The following is an 18,557-nucleotide window of genomic DNA, read 5'->3' as shown; positions in this document are numbered from 1 at the left end:
AAATAAAACAAATCTCACACCTCTGACTTTCCACCAGGCTCTAGATGAAATGCCTGTAACGTCACCTGCGCCCAGCATAGGAAAGAGCATCAGGCCCACGCAATTACACATTTGCAATAAGCCCCTGCACTATGAAATCAGAAGATTCTAAGATGCTTTACCAACTTAGGAAAAAAAAAAATCTCTTTAGCTTAAATTGAACCAATGGCCTCTGGGTCTACTTATCATTATTTAATTAAAATCCAATATTTATTTATTTACTTTTGAAATTATATTCACAGTTAAAGTAATGAATGCTCTGACTAGGACTCAAATTAATACCACCTGCACTTACCAAAAAAAGCATCAGAATGTCAGTGAACATAAAATCAAGTGAGCCGACACGCCAATCAGAAGATTAAAAAGCTTCAAGCTTGCAAGGAAATTAAAACCAGATGTTCTCCTTAAAGTCAGGCATCATGAATCAAAGTATAGTGCAGATACTTACAGAATGGAACAACATACAGTGTCCTATTCGGGACTGGATATCCTCAGGTCCAGCATTACAGGAATCCTCTCGCAAGAGTTTCCATGTCTGACACTGGCAGTCAAAAGCAAACAGTCCACTGAACTGCGGTTCGCTGGCTCTGCTGTCGTCAACACTGCCGTTACAGGTCAGAATTCGACCTCCAAATGTATAGATCATGTGCTTTTCAGAATCCATACACATCTGTAAGGACAAGAAAAGTAGTTCTAAGTCAGCACATTAAGACGTAAGATTAAACATCCCTCCCCTGCAAGCGTCTATTAAGTCAGACAGTGCACTGCACATCTCCTAAACCTCTAGTGAATGGAAAAGAACGCAAATGTCTTCATGGTTGACAGGTGCTAATCTCAAAACCCAGTTCCTTAGTTTACAGTATGAGTCCAATTTCATCTTGCCCTTTTAATAAGGGAGATAGGCTATATGTACCTTTTGGCATCTAAAAACTTTGTTCTACTTGCTTTTTTCTTTTTAGAAAAAAAATTGCGAGTTTTTTCACTAGCATCTGTAGTCAATTCTGCCAGAAAGTACACTGAATACTGCCCTTGACAGGGGCTATGAAAGGGAAAAAGTCAAATTCACTGCTTATTTACTGAATGCCATCCAATCGATCCAGAACAGCCTGTGATTCGTTACTCGTATTCCATCCCAAGCATATACTTAATGTTATCCTAATTACTTCAATCTCAATTAGGGCCGTAACCTGGCCAAGGATTTTTTGGTGATACTGCAGCAAAAAAAAAAAAAAAAAAAATGTTTATCCCCAAAGCTTGAATTCAGGTTATGGCAAACAGGACGTGCATCACAAGTGCAAATCAAAAGTGACTCCAGGTAATGCTTTCAGACACACTGCAACACTGAGTGTTACAGAACATCGGGGGGGAAAAAAAAAAGATAAGATTACAATAAGACAGAGATGCTACTCGGCAACGTCTATACAAAACATTTTTAGTGCAGCGCATTTTTGTGAAGGTTAAACAAAAACAGCTATCCCAGTAGGTACAGAGGGAGAGAAGAGGAAGGGCTGTAGATTGATAAAGAACTCAGGAAGGATATTCTTTTAGAAAAGACAGCATGGAAAGAGGAAACAATTTCAGAAGCAGCAAAACAAGATAGCGAGACCAGCCTTGCTAGCTGGCCATTTCATTTTGCCTTTTCCCCAAAATCTAGGAGACTCGTACTCTTTATTAATAAAACAGAAAGATTGATTGGCTTTTGTTTCGCAGATAATAATTTTCGGTTTCAGCAAAAATGCCCATCACGCTGGCAGACAACAGCATTGGTTACAAAAGACAACCAGTACCGATAAAAGTAATTCTTAGGCTGCTTTACAAAAAGGAACATTGTTGTGTTACTTCTTGGCCATGTTTTTTTTTAAATTAAGAATGAAATACCTTTTTCAAGTACACAGAAGCCATTTAACACAACTCAAGGGAAAAAAAAGTCTTCAATTTGAGTACATGAACAGCTGTAACTTCAAAAAAAACTGGTAGCCACTCCTAAAACGTGTTTCAGTCCCTACAAGGCATATAGGTTCTACAGCATTTGCTGTGTAGCTGATTTTGACAGAATCCTGATCCTGCTGGCCTCATTTCACTGCCTTGCTTATTGTATTCTCCTGAAGGTAGCACGAACGGCTTTGTGGCTTGTTCCCCAATGCCCACCAAGTAGGCAGAGCTGCAAACCCAGCTCAGCAAAACCAACTGAAAACAGATGAGCTGTGCCTCCAGCTTTAATAAAGTGTGTGTCTGAATAAAATGAATCACTTTGCAAAGACTTTACGAGTCTCTTGACTCAATTTCATTAGAATACCAGTAGTCAATAGCACTGGACAATGATATCGTCAGGATTTAGCTGAAGTGCAAACAGCAACCCTCCGCTGCCTCGGTACCCGATGCAGCCATTAAGTTCTAGCAGGCCATGATTCAAATTACGATTCACAAGCATGGAGGAAAAGGTACAGGAACTTTCATTAAGGTTATCAGTGTAGCTGACCTGATGATCAAACACCAGCTTTGGCCCTCCATCCGCCGCAGTGTCTTCACTGAGCAACATCCATGTGTTTGTGTCAATGTCATAGCGATAGAAGTCACTTTTCAGAGATTTACTGTTCCTCACGGAGGAATCCAGATAGCGTCCCAGCGTGTATATCTGCCTTCGCTGAATGTCAATGCACATCTTGTGACAAGATCTGGCACTAGGACCATTCTAATAAAGAGAACAACCACAAAAATAAAGAGAACAACACGTTTAATATTGTTCCAGGTAGATCAACGCACACTCACTCCGGGAAAATAAGTACCATCAGCAACTGGAAATCCTCTGATCATTCAAGAGCATCTGCTTATAATCACACAAATACAGGATAAATATATAAACATCTATATAATAGGATATTCTATATACTATCTGTGCTTAAAAAAAAATTTTTGGTGTCTTTTTAAACAAGCTTTTGACATGAAGCCTTTTTGTAAGGTTTCTTAGAAAACAGTTTCTTCCAGAAGTGATTCTCAGAGGCATGTGAAAGCTACTTGATCTTTTAAAATAACAGAAGTTGATGCACATGAGAGGCAAGTTAAGATGTCATAGCCTATAAATAACTACATAGGAAGGAGATTAAGAAGTGCTCTATTACAAGAGGCTCTGTTTTATTAATAGGATGTTTTCTAACAGATCATAACCAGACACTCCCACAAGCAATCATATCCTGTAATGGGTCTTTGGAGGTAACAAAAGCACTCCCTGTCCTTCACAAATAGATACGGCCATTCCAGCCTCCAACTACAAGAAAATTTCCCACGGTAAGCAAAACTGCCACGAGTTATGATCTTTAAAGAGAGACACGGAGGAACGTTGCCAAATTGTAATGACCTTATCCATCCAGGAGTGCTCAATTTATAAGATATTTTATTCAATGAAATTAAGGTGATGCACCACAGTACAGCAAAGTATCCTTTCTGCTTCAGCTGAGTCTAGTCTTGAGAGCTTTCATACACTCATCATGAAGTACTCCCGAATACCAGGTCAAGATGTGCAAAGCCTTATTTGCAAAAAATTAGGCAAGAGAGGGGAAAATTGTAGCCATGCTTAATGGTAGGTTCTATAGTCGTTTGTTTAATCTTAGTTTGTGCAATTATGGCGTTCTTTAAATGACAATGCCAGAACAAGGCTGGCTAACTGAGAGCCTTCTTGAGAGTCCACAAGGCCAAAAATAAAAGCTGTGTGGAAGTTGAACAAAAAGTCAAGTATCAAAGGTCAGTACTGAGAATGTACTGAGAAACTGAAAAAGGTAATCTGAAAATCAACATGAATAGTGAGATTTTAAGTACCAAAAAAAAAAAAAAAAAAGGTAAGATGCACAGAAAACTGAAGTATGAAAGACTAAAAACCAAACTATTAAAATCCACTGAAAAATAAAGGCTATGCAAGTAGACAAAGAGGTAATATAAATTCCAATTTATTAAAGGCCCTATAGTTAAAGAAAGCTAGTTATGCCACACCAAATAACCAGCATAATACTTACTCCATATGCTAGCAAATACTGTCTTCTGCATAAAATCTTGGTATCTGCACTATTTCATGTAAAAACGTACTGGAACTATTACCAAGATTTAAAATTTACTGATGGAACACATTTCACTGAGCTGAATAAAACATGAAAGGAAATGTTTCATTTTTGTAATCAAGAGACTTTAATACTCATGTTAGAGAATTCAATTTTTTGATTAAAGAATAGTTACAGAAAACTGTTTACAGTAACTCAAATAGCTAAAATATCTGAAGAGGTATACTGAATTGTTCATATTTTGTAAATATGAAGCATTATGTCAGCAATGATTACTGTTTTGAGGATTAGTTACTTCATGGTAATTAAGATAATTTACTTTTCTTTAAAAAGACCGATAGAAGTGAAGCATTAGCATAAAATTCTGAAATGCAGCAAAAGTTCATTGCCTTTGATCACGCGGAGGAAGAAGCTGAAAGCAAAGAAAGCAGCATGCTCAATCTCGTTTCTAAAAAATACAAGTTAGTAACAGTATTTTCCAAAGGACTGCATTCAAAACATATAGGGTAGTCTCTTTGCACGAAAAGTACTGACTTCTGTATTCGCGAAGGTTCTCCCTGATCCGCAAGAAAGTAACCCCAGTAGACAAAGTCCATCTCTAGTTACATAACCGGGACACTTAAAGACATTCCACTGTTCTCCTGCCAAAGAGCACATATTTGCTTTGGCACTGCCACCATTTAGAGGAAACATTAAGACCTGTCTATCTGAAATAGGTGCTTTCAGACATTTCCCTCTGTCACGTCCTTGCACTTTTCTTTAATTGAATGTGCTGATCTAAGTACCATTTTTCCCCCCCATCTCAAAATGACAGTCTCTATACGCTACATAAATCCTACCAAATCCGCTCAAATAAAGTTTTGGCACATTCAGGAACAAAACTCCAATTTAACTAATTTCTAGACCTGTCTCATCTAGAAGAAAAATTTCATCTTCAACTGAAGATTGTCTGAGCACAGGTATGAGGCTTAGTCACTTTAACATCTACAATACCAATTTCAAGCCATAGGCATCAAAAGCAAAGTTACTACGTTGGATAAGTTTACAACGTAGGAACTTCATATCCTAAGACCATGTTAAAAAGAGAAAAGAAATCAGGAAAGATATGCAAGTTCTCATCTTTTTAAAAGGTAAGAACTATGCGTTGGTCAGGTCTCACGCAGTAGCGTCTACCTTTTAAAAGGGCTCCTAAAGATGTTAAGTTGGACCATTTAATCTGTTCAGACTGCGGGCGCAGAAACGTCACCATCTCAAGGTTACGTCTACAATTTTACCTTTAACTTTACCACCTTGAAGAAACTGCCACAGCATGGTCTGTCTACTCTAATATAGAAAGCTTCATCCAATCCACAATCTTGTTTTCTCTGAAAACTTAAGTTATTCCTGTATATCACTTATGAGGTCACATGGAACCTGGCAAAAAGCTTCCAATCATTTTAGCACCCACGTTTACCAAAATAAGTAAAAAACTCCATTAACCAATGGTACACATTAGTTTGACATTTGAGGCAGAAGAGTGGAAAAGCCTAAACCCGCATTTCTGTGAGGGCTACTAAATTTGCCTGCAGAAGTCCTTGCAGTACAAATATACTTTAATGGGAGACACAGGGTCCATTTACGAGGATAGATATGTACAGACACTTGAAAATGAATAAAACACTTCCAGGCACACGTGATTAAATGAATCAAGAGCCTGTGGGCGGTTGCGAATGTTCATCCAAAGAAGTGTACTTCACACAGCTACAATAGTGAGCCTGTTGTTCAGACAAAGAACACGCTGGAACAACTTGTTATGGAGAAAGTGACCCACCAAATTCAAATGGGAAAGAGTTTGTTGATTCCGGAAGTGTTCAAAAAAGCTTGACCCCTTATTAAGCAACAAGTGAGAAAAATCAACCATAATAGACATGACTTGCCTTGTTTAACCTACAGTGGAAGACATCAAGTGTGGTTAGAGAGCAAGAGAACTGCCTTTTTTTCCTGCCCCCAGAATGCGGACTCAGTGCACAAGCCAATGGCCCAGACTGATGGGATTGTACTACATCTCTGTACCCGCTCACAAATTTGGGCCTTATCACCAAAAATAAAGCGAAGACTTTCAAAGTGCCTGATTTATTGTGGGCCTCGCTACTCCATTAAATTGTCATTCACAAACACCTGCAGATAATTAAGAGTTTCATCATACTTTGGTAACTACTGAGTGAACAAGCCCGAGTCTTCGGTGGCATTCTGCTCACAACCACATCTGCTCCGAAAGCGAGAGATGGCTCGACTGTTTCCTAAACCACACAGCTCTCGCTTGGCTGCCTGACAAGAGAGGTGTGCCTACTGTAGGGAGGAAGAGCGCCCAAAAGGCAGAACACGGGACTAAAAACGTACCAAAAGAAAGAGTAGCACAACGCAAAGCAAACTAGTCAAGGTTATTCTTTATCTGTTCTCACGAATATCGGAAGCGATACCAAATTAATGCAAGACTCCTCGTTGTTAAGGACTACTTCTTTAGAGCTGGTTCTATTCAATCGCCTTCCCACGTACTAGCAACTTTGATCTACATTTTTGCAGAAGAAACTTCAAGAACTGCTTGGCTGACTTAGTAGAGGCACTACTTCCCAAATATAGCGCATCTGGTTAAAACAGACTTTAGCAAGTCACATCTAGCAACGGTGCGCAATCGTTCTGAACAAGCACCGGCTTTGGGGACTCTTTCCAGTTCTCATCACAAAGCCTCTGGCACGCAGACTGCAGAAACCACACATGAAAGCAGCTTGTGACTAGGTTAAGTTCTTATTCAGATGGGCAAACAACGCATTACTGCTTTGGCCAGTCGCTTGCATTTATGCCAAGGCTGCAGTGGCAATAATAAAGCATTAGCATATCACATTTCTAATCTACGGGGTACTAAACAATACCAAACATTACTAAGCATCAGCACCGTTCAGTTTCTATGGAACTAAACAAGCACCCACCCGGAGCTAAGACTAACCTCAACAAAATGGCTTTCTGCCACCCAGCATCGCCGCACAATTAGCGCAGCATAATAACGGCTAAGGCAGATTAAACAGTATGCGCAATGGCCTCGTTTTAAAACGGCACTAAATGCCGAGCTTCTCTTCCCTGCTCGAACACTCTTCTTCAAACATGTTGGTCTTGATCATAACTCTTCCAGTCTCCAAAATGGAAATAAATGCCCTGAAGAGGATAGGATGAAGGTAAGGGAAAGGGAGAAAGTATGTAGACTTAGGAGCACACAGTATTTTAAGACAGGCCTTCCATCCCTTAAGTGCCCAGGAGTGACCAAGGCCAGAGAGGATTTTTTTTTGGTTTCTTCAGTGCTCCATGAAACTCAGTTGTGCAATGCCAAGTGAATACATAGTATACTTTATGAAAGGCCTTCTCAACATGCTAAGCCACTTTATAAAATCTAATTAGAGCTTTCTTCATTTAACTTGCAAATGCTGAAAGCAATTATCCCACTTAAGGACTAACTTACAAAACGTTTTCAAAAAGCAACACAACGGCACCCAGAGACAGTACTGCCTCCTCAGAATAATTGATTCGTTCGTATACGGAAGAGAAAGGAGTGGAACACAACTCCTTAGGGTAGGGTCTGCTCAAAGAATTAATTTATGCCAGGATCACCGTGCATCATCTTAGCAACAGCATACTGTTACGGCACAAACATGATAGCTTACATTCTGTGTGTGTATATATATATATATTTTTTTTTAATACACATCCTGTGAACCTGATTTAATGTGAACAACACTGAGGTAAGCCAGTCCCCCCGTTCCCCTCAACAAACAAAAACTCGGGGAGCTTGGCTACTTTGGGTTGTCATAACCTTTAGCAAATAAAGGGTTTTCAGTTGCAAGCAGATCTGTTTTATTCAGACCGATCCAGATGAAAAACCTCAGGAGCGAGCCTGGACGCTGTTCAAGAGTAAGGGAAATAAAAACAAAGAACAGCTGACTAATTCTCCCTTCTTCGTGCTTTAAAAGACTGAATGGAATGTGAACGCTGCCTCCAGTAGAAAGTTCAAAAATAAGCGTCAGGAGGTAAATGCTCTTGTCCTACAGCAAACTAGGACGAGGACATAAAAAGACACAAACAACCTACTTTGTTTCTGGTTCTGAGCAGGCTGTCATGCAACAAATAGTCCCTCCTGCCTACACACTGCTGCAGAGATTAATTGGTCTCATTTCCCAGTTTCAGTGTGTGTTTCAGCAGATTTGGAGTATGATTTATTTCCTCCCCCCCCCCAAAAAAGAAAAAGAGAGAAAGTTCTCTACAATATTGAAAATAAAAGGAAATGCGTATTATTCTTGGCATGCTTCCAAGTCTATAGGCTCTTTAAGATTAGAACTTGTTAGTCCTTTATCAAGTCTTAAGATAACTCACACTCCCAAAAATGTTTAATCTAAGCAGTAGTTCAAAAGGATTTGGTGTATTATACGCCAGTACTGAAGTCAGCAAGAAAAACAACTACAATTATACACAAAAAACCTTCCATCCCACATAAGTTGCTCACAGAAGGCATTTTAAATTTCTCATAAAGTAGGGTACCAGAAACCTATCAAAAGAGTGCAATCTAGTGCTTTCTATGGTAGCGCAGGGCATTTGTACTGCCCGTCAGCCCAAAGCACAAAATAAATTGAGTGGATATAAACTTTTAACACCTATACAAATACCAACCATGTGCCAGGAGTGCCAAGGCACACGATGGAGCAGCATCCAGCACATCCAACCATGCAACAGGAGAATCGCGACAGCTCTCGTGACCAGAGAAGGTGAATGCATACTTCATTACATTCAACTACTCTGCAGATTTGCCTCGAGTTAAGCTTAAAGCAGCATACAAAGTTCACCATTACACCAGGGCAGCAGCCATATATTTTTACCCTAAGATATTCTTGCCACTATTTATGAAAGCTATCAGATATTCCAACTTACTTTTACAGCTCCTGAATCAGCTACAAGGAAGAGTCTCAGAATACATGAGTTAAGAACGTTTTGTCAACTAATATTTTAGGAAACCTATGAAATAGATCAGAACCTGGCCAAGAAGCATGACATTAAAACTCCCCAGGACCACTATGGAGCAACATGGGTCTACAATTTTTCCCCCACAAAAAAATTAAGTCTCTAAGGATAAATACTAGATTCAGACTCCAGAAAGTTTCTGACAAGTATTTGTAAACAACTGACCACTAATGCATCTAGGCAAAGGTCAAGACAAGACGAAGATATCCTTTGCTCAAGCAGTTGACATAGTATTTGAGCTCTGGCTAATCTGCTTACAAGTGTCCTCCTATAGCAATGCAACTAAATAGATTTAGTTGCAAAATCCTTTCTGGGCATCTGACTCGGACATGATGGAACAGATTAAAGCCAGAGGCAGCTTTTAGCACACAGTTTTGATTCAACTGCTCTGCCTGCTTTAGGAAAGAAAGAAATTAAACAGGATGAAGCCGCACGGCCACATTTTAGGTTTTTCTAAAAGCGTGTACATGCTCAGGATAGTCCTAACTTCTCAGTGTTGGATGCTTCACAGCCTCATGCTAAATGTTCCTAAAGAGACTTTCTCTGCCCAGTCAAAAAAAAAAACGGTCTGGTGTTCTACTTTCAAAAGAAGGTTCGATGAGCTTATAAATCAAAAGACTAAGATCAGAGATCATATGACATGACCTTTATGATAGCAGTGCACTGGGTTTGATGACCCAGGAGGGGTCATCCCCTCCAGTCCTACATAGGAGTTTACTAAGACAGTCTGCTCCAGCCCTCAGGGATCAGCGCAGGTTCGTTACGGCACAGATGAGCACATGCTTCAGTACACGTGAATGGTGCTCTGAAAATGAACGGATGCTTAATGCTTACCTCTCTTGAAATTACCTGTTAAAAATAAGTCCCCCAGCAAGCCTGCTTGCAGAAGCAACTAATTCCGATGTATTTTCATAAAGTACACAAACTACTGGCTTCAGATGATCACTGAGTAATACAACTTTGAAGAAACAAAATGTGGCCTATGAATTGACTCAAGAACTTACCAAGGCACCAATATCCTATTTTTGACAGTTCTGCTGTATGAGTTTATCTACAGGGCAGAAACAACTCTGGCAAGAGACACACCTGAGTTATTGCCAGTGCAGGGAGCCACATTCCCAGGTCATTTTTGAGTTGCATGTTCTCCCTTGCCTTGCTCTCACACCTAGGTAGCATCGAGGTCTTTCAGCACTGCATAACTTTGTGGCTCTCATGTTACAGTAAACCAAGTCATCCTATGACCAAGGGACTTTCTAGGCAAGCAAGTGGAAAGAAAAAAACCCAAAGGACTTCAAGTATGCAAAACAATGTGAAATAAATCTTTCATCTAGGTGAAGTAGGTTACAAGAAGGCTACTGAAAATCTTGGTCAGGCTTTAGTTTACAGTCAAAAATAAGTCATCCAGCCTACATGATTCAGCTTACACATGCAAACAGGAGCAGCACTAATGCAATGTCCTAGCACATGACAAGCATGCAGTGAAAGGGTATTAATACCTTTTTTTTTTTTTTTTTTTTTTTTTTTTTTTTAAGAAAAAGCACAATTTACCTGCAAACCAAGCGCTATTCACACTGATGAAAAGTGAATAAGAAGAATCGCAGCTTATTAAATTTTAACAAGTAAATTGTTGGGTCATTTTACACATCAACTGCTCAGCTTTGCTTTCAATAACATTGATGAAATATAACAGAGAACGCACCACAGAACCAGAGCTTTCACCAGCTCAGAGACAGGCCCTCAGGACAGCATCCCTAGCGTGCTGAGTTTGACTAAACCCGTTACTGCAGGATGTTGAGTGAGGCCATTTCTACACACATCCTATGTTCACGCTGTCCTCTTATTCCCAGTACAATAGCTAGGGAAGGTCCAACCAAGAGAGCAATTTTCCATAGATACTAACTATTCGGTTTAGCTACAGCTATACTTGCAGACCAACTGGAAGGCAGACTGAAGTAATTTATGGACTGTTTATCCACAAAGCTATGAGAGATATGTCATGGTTTCTCCAACTGCATAAGGATACAGCAGAGCTAGAAATAGCTAAAAAACTGTTTTTTGATTGTCTTTGAAAAGCTGGTGATAGATCAATAGGAAATCAGAAGTCTTAAGTAGACTATGACAGATACAGGCTCTCAGATGTTTCTGTAAAAGTTAGTCTTACAGAGAGGATAAAGGAGTAGTTTGTAGCTAGAGCTTTTAGAAAGTGATAGAAGCGGCTGTGTATATTTTTTCTCTTCAGACAATTCCACAACTATGAGACTACCATCTCAGGGATACAGATATTAAGTGCAGTTTAATACAGGTTTCTACATGGCAAGAGGGTTGGGGACATGGTATAATGCCCCCAAACGAAGTATTTTCTACATTGAAAACAGCACTGTGGAATTTATATGGCCTTCTTTTGAACTGACTGGCAGATTAGGAAAGATGTGGCTTGTGAAATTTTCATTTATATCACCTTTCAGCTATTCTCAGGTCACACTTGAGTCACCCAGCTGCAGGAACTGCATCAGTTGCCAAAGGAAGTGCGGCACAAAGCTAGTCTCTGCTGTATCAGTTTTAGGACCAAGGCATCTTCAGTTTTGCAGTAATCTATCCAGGAAGCCACATAAAAATCAATCAAGAAACAGTGCAAAATATTTTCTACGCTCTTCTCTAAAGTCTGTGAAGCATCATGCTAAATCCTTCTCTTCCACATATTAAAGAGGAAAGTAAAAATAAAATAGCAGATGAGCGGAGAGAAGCTTTTAAAGAGAGAGCACTAAAAATAAAGCATGCATGGGGCACTGCAAGGATTAGAACCTAACAGTTCTGAATCACAACATGAATAAGATCTTTGGCCTCCTCCAACATCTAACCTAGGCACGCGTGCCCTGGAAGGTTCATCAATTAAGTCCTATTAAACATATCAGGCCCCTTCAGGGCAGAAAACTCAGAACATCAATGTGCTACCCCTTCAGCAGCGTTTGCTCTAAGCACAGTCCAGAAAGCTTAAGTACTAGTTACCTTCAAAAGCTGGTGCAGAAATACACCCATTCTGAGCAGCAATGTCAACAAAACTTAACAGATTTTCAAGCATATAATTATCCAGATGATTTAGCTAAGTATTTGCCTATGATACTACTTAAGAAAGCTTTCGCTGTGTTACCATACTGGGATAACTGATATTTCTTTAGGAATTTCTGTATTTGTACAGCTTGAGCAGTGTTAATATAACGGAAGTCTTTCACTGCCTAGCTGAAATAAGAGACTACTCCCAAGGCAAAGTTGACTGGCGTATAAAGCTACTTTCACCTTGCTGGTCAGAAAATAAGCTTTCCTCCCACCTCTTCTAACCCAGCTTCCTCTCCTCTTTCTTTAAAATCATTTCTCCTAATGCATTTAGTGCGAAATGCACACTTCCAGGAATTCCAGCTGGCTCTTGTCTTACAGGTGCTTATTTAAGTCTCTCAAACCTGAAATGACATAAATCAGTGTTTCTTAGCCCAATATCCACTGCTTCACTAAATTCTTACCTGAAAATTTTGTAATACTTTAAGCAGTAAAAGAATTTTGCCTTCCCTGCAAGGCATTCATAACCAGGCCAGCATGTATGAGTATACTGCATCATCCTTAGTTTACTGGGAATTGGATGATGCAATGACTTTCTTAGAAGTCATACAAGTACAAAAAAGCTACATTCCTGATGAGAGAGCAGACCAGTAAGCCCATCATAAGCTAGAGCCAAAGTGATGATTTTTATCGGAATATAAATGTTACAAATCAGCTATCCAGGACACATTACTACAAGGTGTAAGAGTAGTTCTTAGTTTTGCAAGCAATACCCCTTTGCAGCTAAAAGCTTGATGATGCTTTGAAACTCTGTGTATAATCTGAAGACTGGCACACACCAGCTCCGTCACTGCCAGGGTTTTGCAGCCTTCAGAACACCATGCATAATGCATTTATGTAACTACTCCCTCCTCTACGAGACCACCTTCAATATCTGAAAGGGACTTGCACGCATTGAAACATCTGGTGTCAAGAATAACTGAAGCTTGGCTGGGTTTCTGCAGTTTTTTTCATGCTGGAAGCAAGAACTACTGGTACTGATAGAACTGAGAAGCTAAAGATTCACAGCTGTTTTAAAATAAGGATGCTTTTTTTCTTCAGAAAAAGCTGAAAGACAAACAAGGGTTAAGAAGATAGAGCTGTTTAGGTACACAAGGTAGTATAAGCAAATAAAAGGTTACTTTTTAAAGCAGAAAGTATTTTTAAAAATGCTTCAAGTCAAGATAGCCTTCAATGGGGTCTTTTTGATTTCAGACTTCCTATGTGGAAGTCTCTGGAAAAGTGAGTCAGATCCATCTGAAAGCCTCTCTGACATTTTGGAGAAAGAATACCGGCTAGAACATTTTTAAAATCGTTATGCTATTAAGCGTGGGTGGGAAAGAAAATTAACGTCAGATACTTAAAAACAGTTGAGAATACTTTTTATTGGGTTCAATGACATGTACCTGCCCTCTTTGCCCCTACTTTTGTAGGCATTTACACTCTTTAGGAAGCTGGCTCAGAGGTATGTTTGCAGGATCCAAGTTCCTGTTGCAGGCTCCTTGGGACAGCTGCTTTCTCCCTATGTGCTTTTGTGATACCAGGCATCTAGTACAACTGAGCATCTGCACAGCTGGTATTACTGAGAAGTAGGAAATGGCATATTAGATTTCAAGTCCATAAACCTCACAGTGTTTGAAGCAAAAAAAACCTTGCAAGTTATTCCAAGTATCTTCCAAACTACATGATCTGTGGGGGAAGAGTCAATATTTGAAACAAGTTCAGTTCGTACACTTAGAACAGTATAAAATAGGAACTTTGCATATATACGCTTACATATTTCAGCAACACACCCCAAAACCAGTCATAGGTGTCACAAATGCTTACAAAAGCATAAAATGCTTGTGCAGTAACGTGAGGTTAGAAACTTTGGGCAAATTTATCCATTTCAAGAAATGCAAATCAATGCATGCAGACACTATGGAAAATTTAATCAGAAATACACTAGCAGATGAAAATCACCCTGGTTCTCACTAGCATGAGATCTTTCTACATTTGTCAGCTTTTATTTTCAGTATCCTAGAAAAACATTTCTTGCCAGCAGCCAACTGTCGCCTTACAATACACGGATTTTCTAGACCATTTTGAACCTACTGAACATTAGACTCTTGTTGACCTATGCTTTCCTTCACTTGTGAGAAGCAATTTATCCTCTTAACCAGTTCACCCATGAGCAGACCTCCACTTCTACACTGTTAAAAAGTTTTAGGGAAAACAGTGCCACCTAATCCTAACCTATTTACACAGTTTCCATGTCTTTCATGGAGCTCTGATTTGTGAGACAGAACTTCTCTCTAAAAAGACCATAATGGGATGAGTCAACATACCATATTTATGAATGTGCACAGCAACAGAATCTACCAGTTTGCACTATACAGAAGTCAAAACTTTTTATCTGCCATACTACGCATCAGCCTAGAATTCATTTAAATTAGAGGTGACAGATGGGAACACCCATGCTACCCATCTTCAACCTGCTCTGAACAAGTCAGTTTTTCTATACCGACTTCCCAGTTTCCTGGCTGTATATGTTGCATCTTTTTTCCTTCCATTTTTGTGCCTTGTATATTAAGACAGTAAAACACAGGTTGAAGGGAGATCCTCTCTCTGAAAACTACTGAGAGAAGTTACAAAAATACTGGTGACAAAATATGCCAACTATCATGTTTCTCACTTGCCAAATCTCCAAAGCTATCAACATCCTTCATCATTTTGAGTGTATTTAAAAGGCCACATAACTATCAGTACACACCAAGTGAAGTCTTTCCTACAGTCACCTACTCATTAAACTGCCCTCCTGCACCAAATTTCACTAAATTAGCCTTTCCAAGAGAAGGTTACTGCTTGGAAATAGAAATAGTAGAACCCCAAACATACACATTAAGTTTCTCTATCAGCTGACAGTGGCATAAGACTAAAATGCCTAAAGAGTGACAATGTTTGTTTTTTTTTTCCAAAAAAATCCTCAAATCCCAAATCCTCAAAACATCTCTAAGGTTGATTAGCAGTTGTAGATTAGTAGACAACAGCACTTGTCAGAACAATCCCCTTGGTTCAGGGTATAAACTCTTTAAGGCTCTTAGAATTCACATGTTTCCGCCCTGCCTCATGCCAGCTGATTACTTGTAGAGTTGTTGCATACTCAAAGAAGAATTTCATAGAGAAGACAGCCAGAAGGGCAGCAGTTGTGGGTCCAGTGGATAGGTCATGGGCTAATCCATGTTGGCATCTCCCTTGGAAGGACGTGGGCTCAGAGCAGGAGAAGCTGACAGGGACTGTAGGAGCCGTTCCAGCTCCATACACCAAAGGCATGGTGGGGAAGTCGGCTCCACCTGGCCAGCAGCAGGTGTGATACCTATCCTGGACGTTCAGCCCAACACGCAGTACTGGAGACCGCCCTTTTTCTCCCCCTCCCAATTAAGAATAGCAGTGATCAGCTACCCCAGCAGTGCTGCTCTAGCTCACTAGGAAACTTCAAAAACACAGCTGAAACGCAGCAGCAGCAATACAGTTTACTAAAAAGGTCACAAACTTTTCACAATGCAATGCCGAGGGGAAGACAATAATAAACTGGCATTGCACCTTCATCCCACAAGTGTTAGTGTGTTACCCTTAAGATGACACAGAATAATATGCAACTTTTACTATATTTTGCTCTTGTCCAAGTTTAGTTATTTAGTGGCTAATTTAATCAGTGTCACTGACTAATTAGAACAAAAGAGCTAGAAGCAGAACAAGCACAATATAAAGCAAAAAACAAGAGCAAGTTCCACTGGAATCTATTTCGAATATTTACAAAAATTCCATGTCAACAGACGTTTCCTTTTAGCAAATTGTTTGTGAACATTTGATGCTCCTATTAGAGAAACATCTGGAGTCTTTGTTTTTGAATTTACTTCTCCATTTGAGACTGACCTTTTCATTTCTAAATCAGGTTTTATCCAGAAAAAGCACTGCCAGTTTACAAATACAGCAGCAGCCAGTTCACCGTGCTTCAGTTAAGTCACAAAATTCTGGGCTACGCCTCAGCACCAACAGTCAACGTAAATGAGCTATACTGTCGGCCTTCTTCTGAACGCCATTCCAGACTATACCAGTGCATAACGTCGTTCCAGAACTCATGCCAAAAACCCCACACATTTCTTTCCATTCTTCTCCCTTAAGTATCCGTCTCTTCAAAATTCCCAGTACACTCAACCTAATCTCCTTTTTTCCTTAATTCCCTTATCTTACTTCTTCTCCAAGACTCTTCCAATCTTCCACTTTCTCTTCCTGCCCTTCCACCGCACCCTGTTGCCTTTTTTCCCTTCCCAAGTCCCCTTATAACCACTTTATTGTATCAACTCACAACTCTTCCGCTGTCTCCTCCACAGCTGCCCACTGTGTATTCCTGCTTTCTTCCATCCCAGCATCACCCAGCTAGAGACAGGCACGAGGAACTTCAAGAGAAAACATGCGCTGTTTCTGGCACTGCCGAGTCCTTGTGTCCCAGGCAGGCCTCCCAAGCTCTACAGGACCTCAACTGGATAAGACAGGATCCCGGCAGAAAAGGAAATGAATCCCTTAAAGAAAAATCCAAACTACCCATGCTTGTTTGTGTGGGAAGAAGATATGGCAGCCCCTTTTGGCAGGACGTTGCTATTACGCTGCATCCTGAACTAGACAAACGTACATGCTAAACAGCTACAAAGTAGGAAAAAAAATTAAAGAAAAAATGTAGTTAAAAAAAATCACTCATTGTCCAACATACTTACTTATTTTCCCTATTTCCTTGAAGGAAGACAATGTAGAGGAAGGTCTAGCCATTTATCTTTACCATATGAGTTGATAAAGGAGATGAATCTCAATTTTCCCTTGTTATTATGTCACACAGCCTCCTTAAGATACAGTCATGTATTTTGGGGGTAAACGGTGAGAATGTTTCTTTAAATAAAATCCACAATTCTAGATCTAAACAGAAGCAATACAAGGCCATCCTACAGAGGATGGGAGGCCGGACCCTGAAAGCCTAAACCTGCTTCAGCATCATATCACCGAACACATGAGTAGCTGTGAGCAGTACAGAGCAGTAACAAAAGAGCTGAGAGTAAAACCAAAACAAACAAAAAAACATTTACAGAGATATGAAACGTAAGGACAATTTTACCTTTATACAGCACTGTTAAAATATCGGAATACTCTGTTCAGTTTTGTTGCTCCCCATTTTGTAAAGGGTGTTGAAAAAAGCGCCACGCAGAGAGACTTGAAGGGCAAGGGAAGTGCCTTACTGTGAGATTTTCAGCTTATGCTATCTGTTCTACTTGATTACAATTTCTAAACACCTTTGCCAGGAAAAAATAACAGTACTAAAGTGTTATTTAATCTGGTACAGAAACTCATAAAATGAACTAGTGGCAAGGGACTGGAAAAATTCAAATGGGAACTAAGATGTTTCTTATGCCTTTTACAAATAGTTGGGGAGATCAGCTCCTGAATTAGGCTACCAAAAGAAGCAGTGGAACCTCAAACTTCTACTACCTTCACAAACAGGAGAGATGAATTTTTCGAAATTACGCTCTGACAAACAAGTAATGAACTCAAAGCACAGTAACCACATGAAACTTTAACGTTTCACAGTATACAATGATGTGAATTACACAACCCAAGGGTCCTGGACTTTTTTGTTACCTCCTACAACCCAAACTACAGTCATCTCAGAGGTTTCATACGTCAAATACTGACGAGAACAGGCCAAGCAAAATGGCTCAAGCGAATGCCACAAAAGCTCTCGGGACTGTGTGGCCTCCGGCAGTTACCCGTGTTCTCTAGATTTCCATCTGTTAGTTGTCCATCTTTACTCACATTTTTGACAAAAGCTAAACAATTCATTTCTGAAGTCCAACGCCAGCATCAGGTCTGAAATGTTTATTAAGCAGTCTGGTTGTCGAGTCCTGTCAAACTATTTAACTTGTACTTTTCTCATTAAACTAATTTTTGGTTGACTAGTCTGCTCTTGAGAAATAAACCTTTCCCCTGCAGTAATCGTAACCCTTCAAATTCACACCCATTTCACACCCTCCCACTGTAAGCATTTCAAAAGTCTATCAGAACTTGAACGTCTGAATTTTGTGGCTCTTATAGCATACCATCAACACAAGCACTACAAAAGCATGGCATTTTTCTGTGCAACAATTCGCATACTGGTAATATGGATGTTTGCAGAACTTGCCTCTTTCTCGGTATCTCTGGATATACAGGTCCACTGGTTTTCCTTCACACTGTATGCCCAGAAGTCAGCAAGATCCTGAGTCCCATCCCAGCCACCAAACAAATAAACAGTTTCTATTAAAAACAAACAAA

General features: G+C 39.8%; 1 protein-coding gene across 2 annotated transcripts in view; it reads right to left on the bottom strand.

Moving 5' to 3' along the window:
• The window catches only part of MKLN1 (muskelin 1), a 100,729-nt gene that overhangs the window by 26,547 nt on the left and 55,625 nt on the right, over nt 1-18,557 (bottom strand). For both annotated transcript variants that reach the window (XM_067317516.1, XM_067317517.1), the window contains exons 9-11: nt 18,427-18,539; nt 2,519-2,731; nt 488-709 (exon numbers count right to left, since the gene is read on the bottom strand). In XM_067317516.1, the coding sequence (XP_067173617.1) occupies nt 488-709; nt 2,519-2,731; nt 18,427-18,539 (548 nt within the window). The remainder of the gene's footprint in view (nt 1-487; nt 710-2,518; nt 2,732-18,426; nt 18,540-18,557) is intronic.

The sequence above is a fragment of the Apteryx mantelli genome, chromosome 1 (genome assembly GCF_036417845.1).
Source record: "Apteryx mantelli isolate bAptMan1 chromosome 1, bAptMan1.hap1, whole genome shotgun sequence".
Classification (NCBI taxonomy): Eukaryota; Metazoa; Chordata; class Aves; order Apterygiformes; family Apterygidae; genus Apteryx; species Apteryx mantelli.
This window is presented reverse-complemented; position numbering and strand designations above follow the sequence as displayed.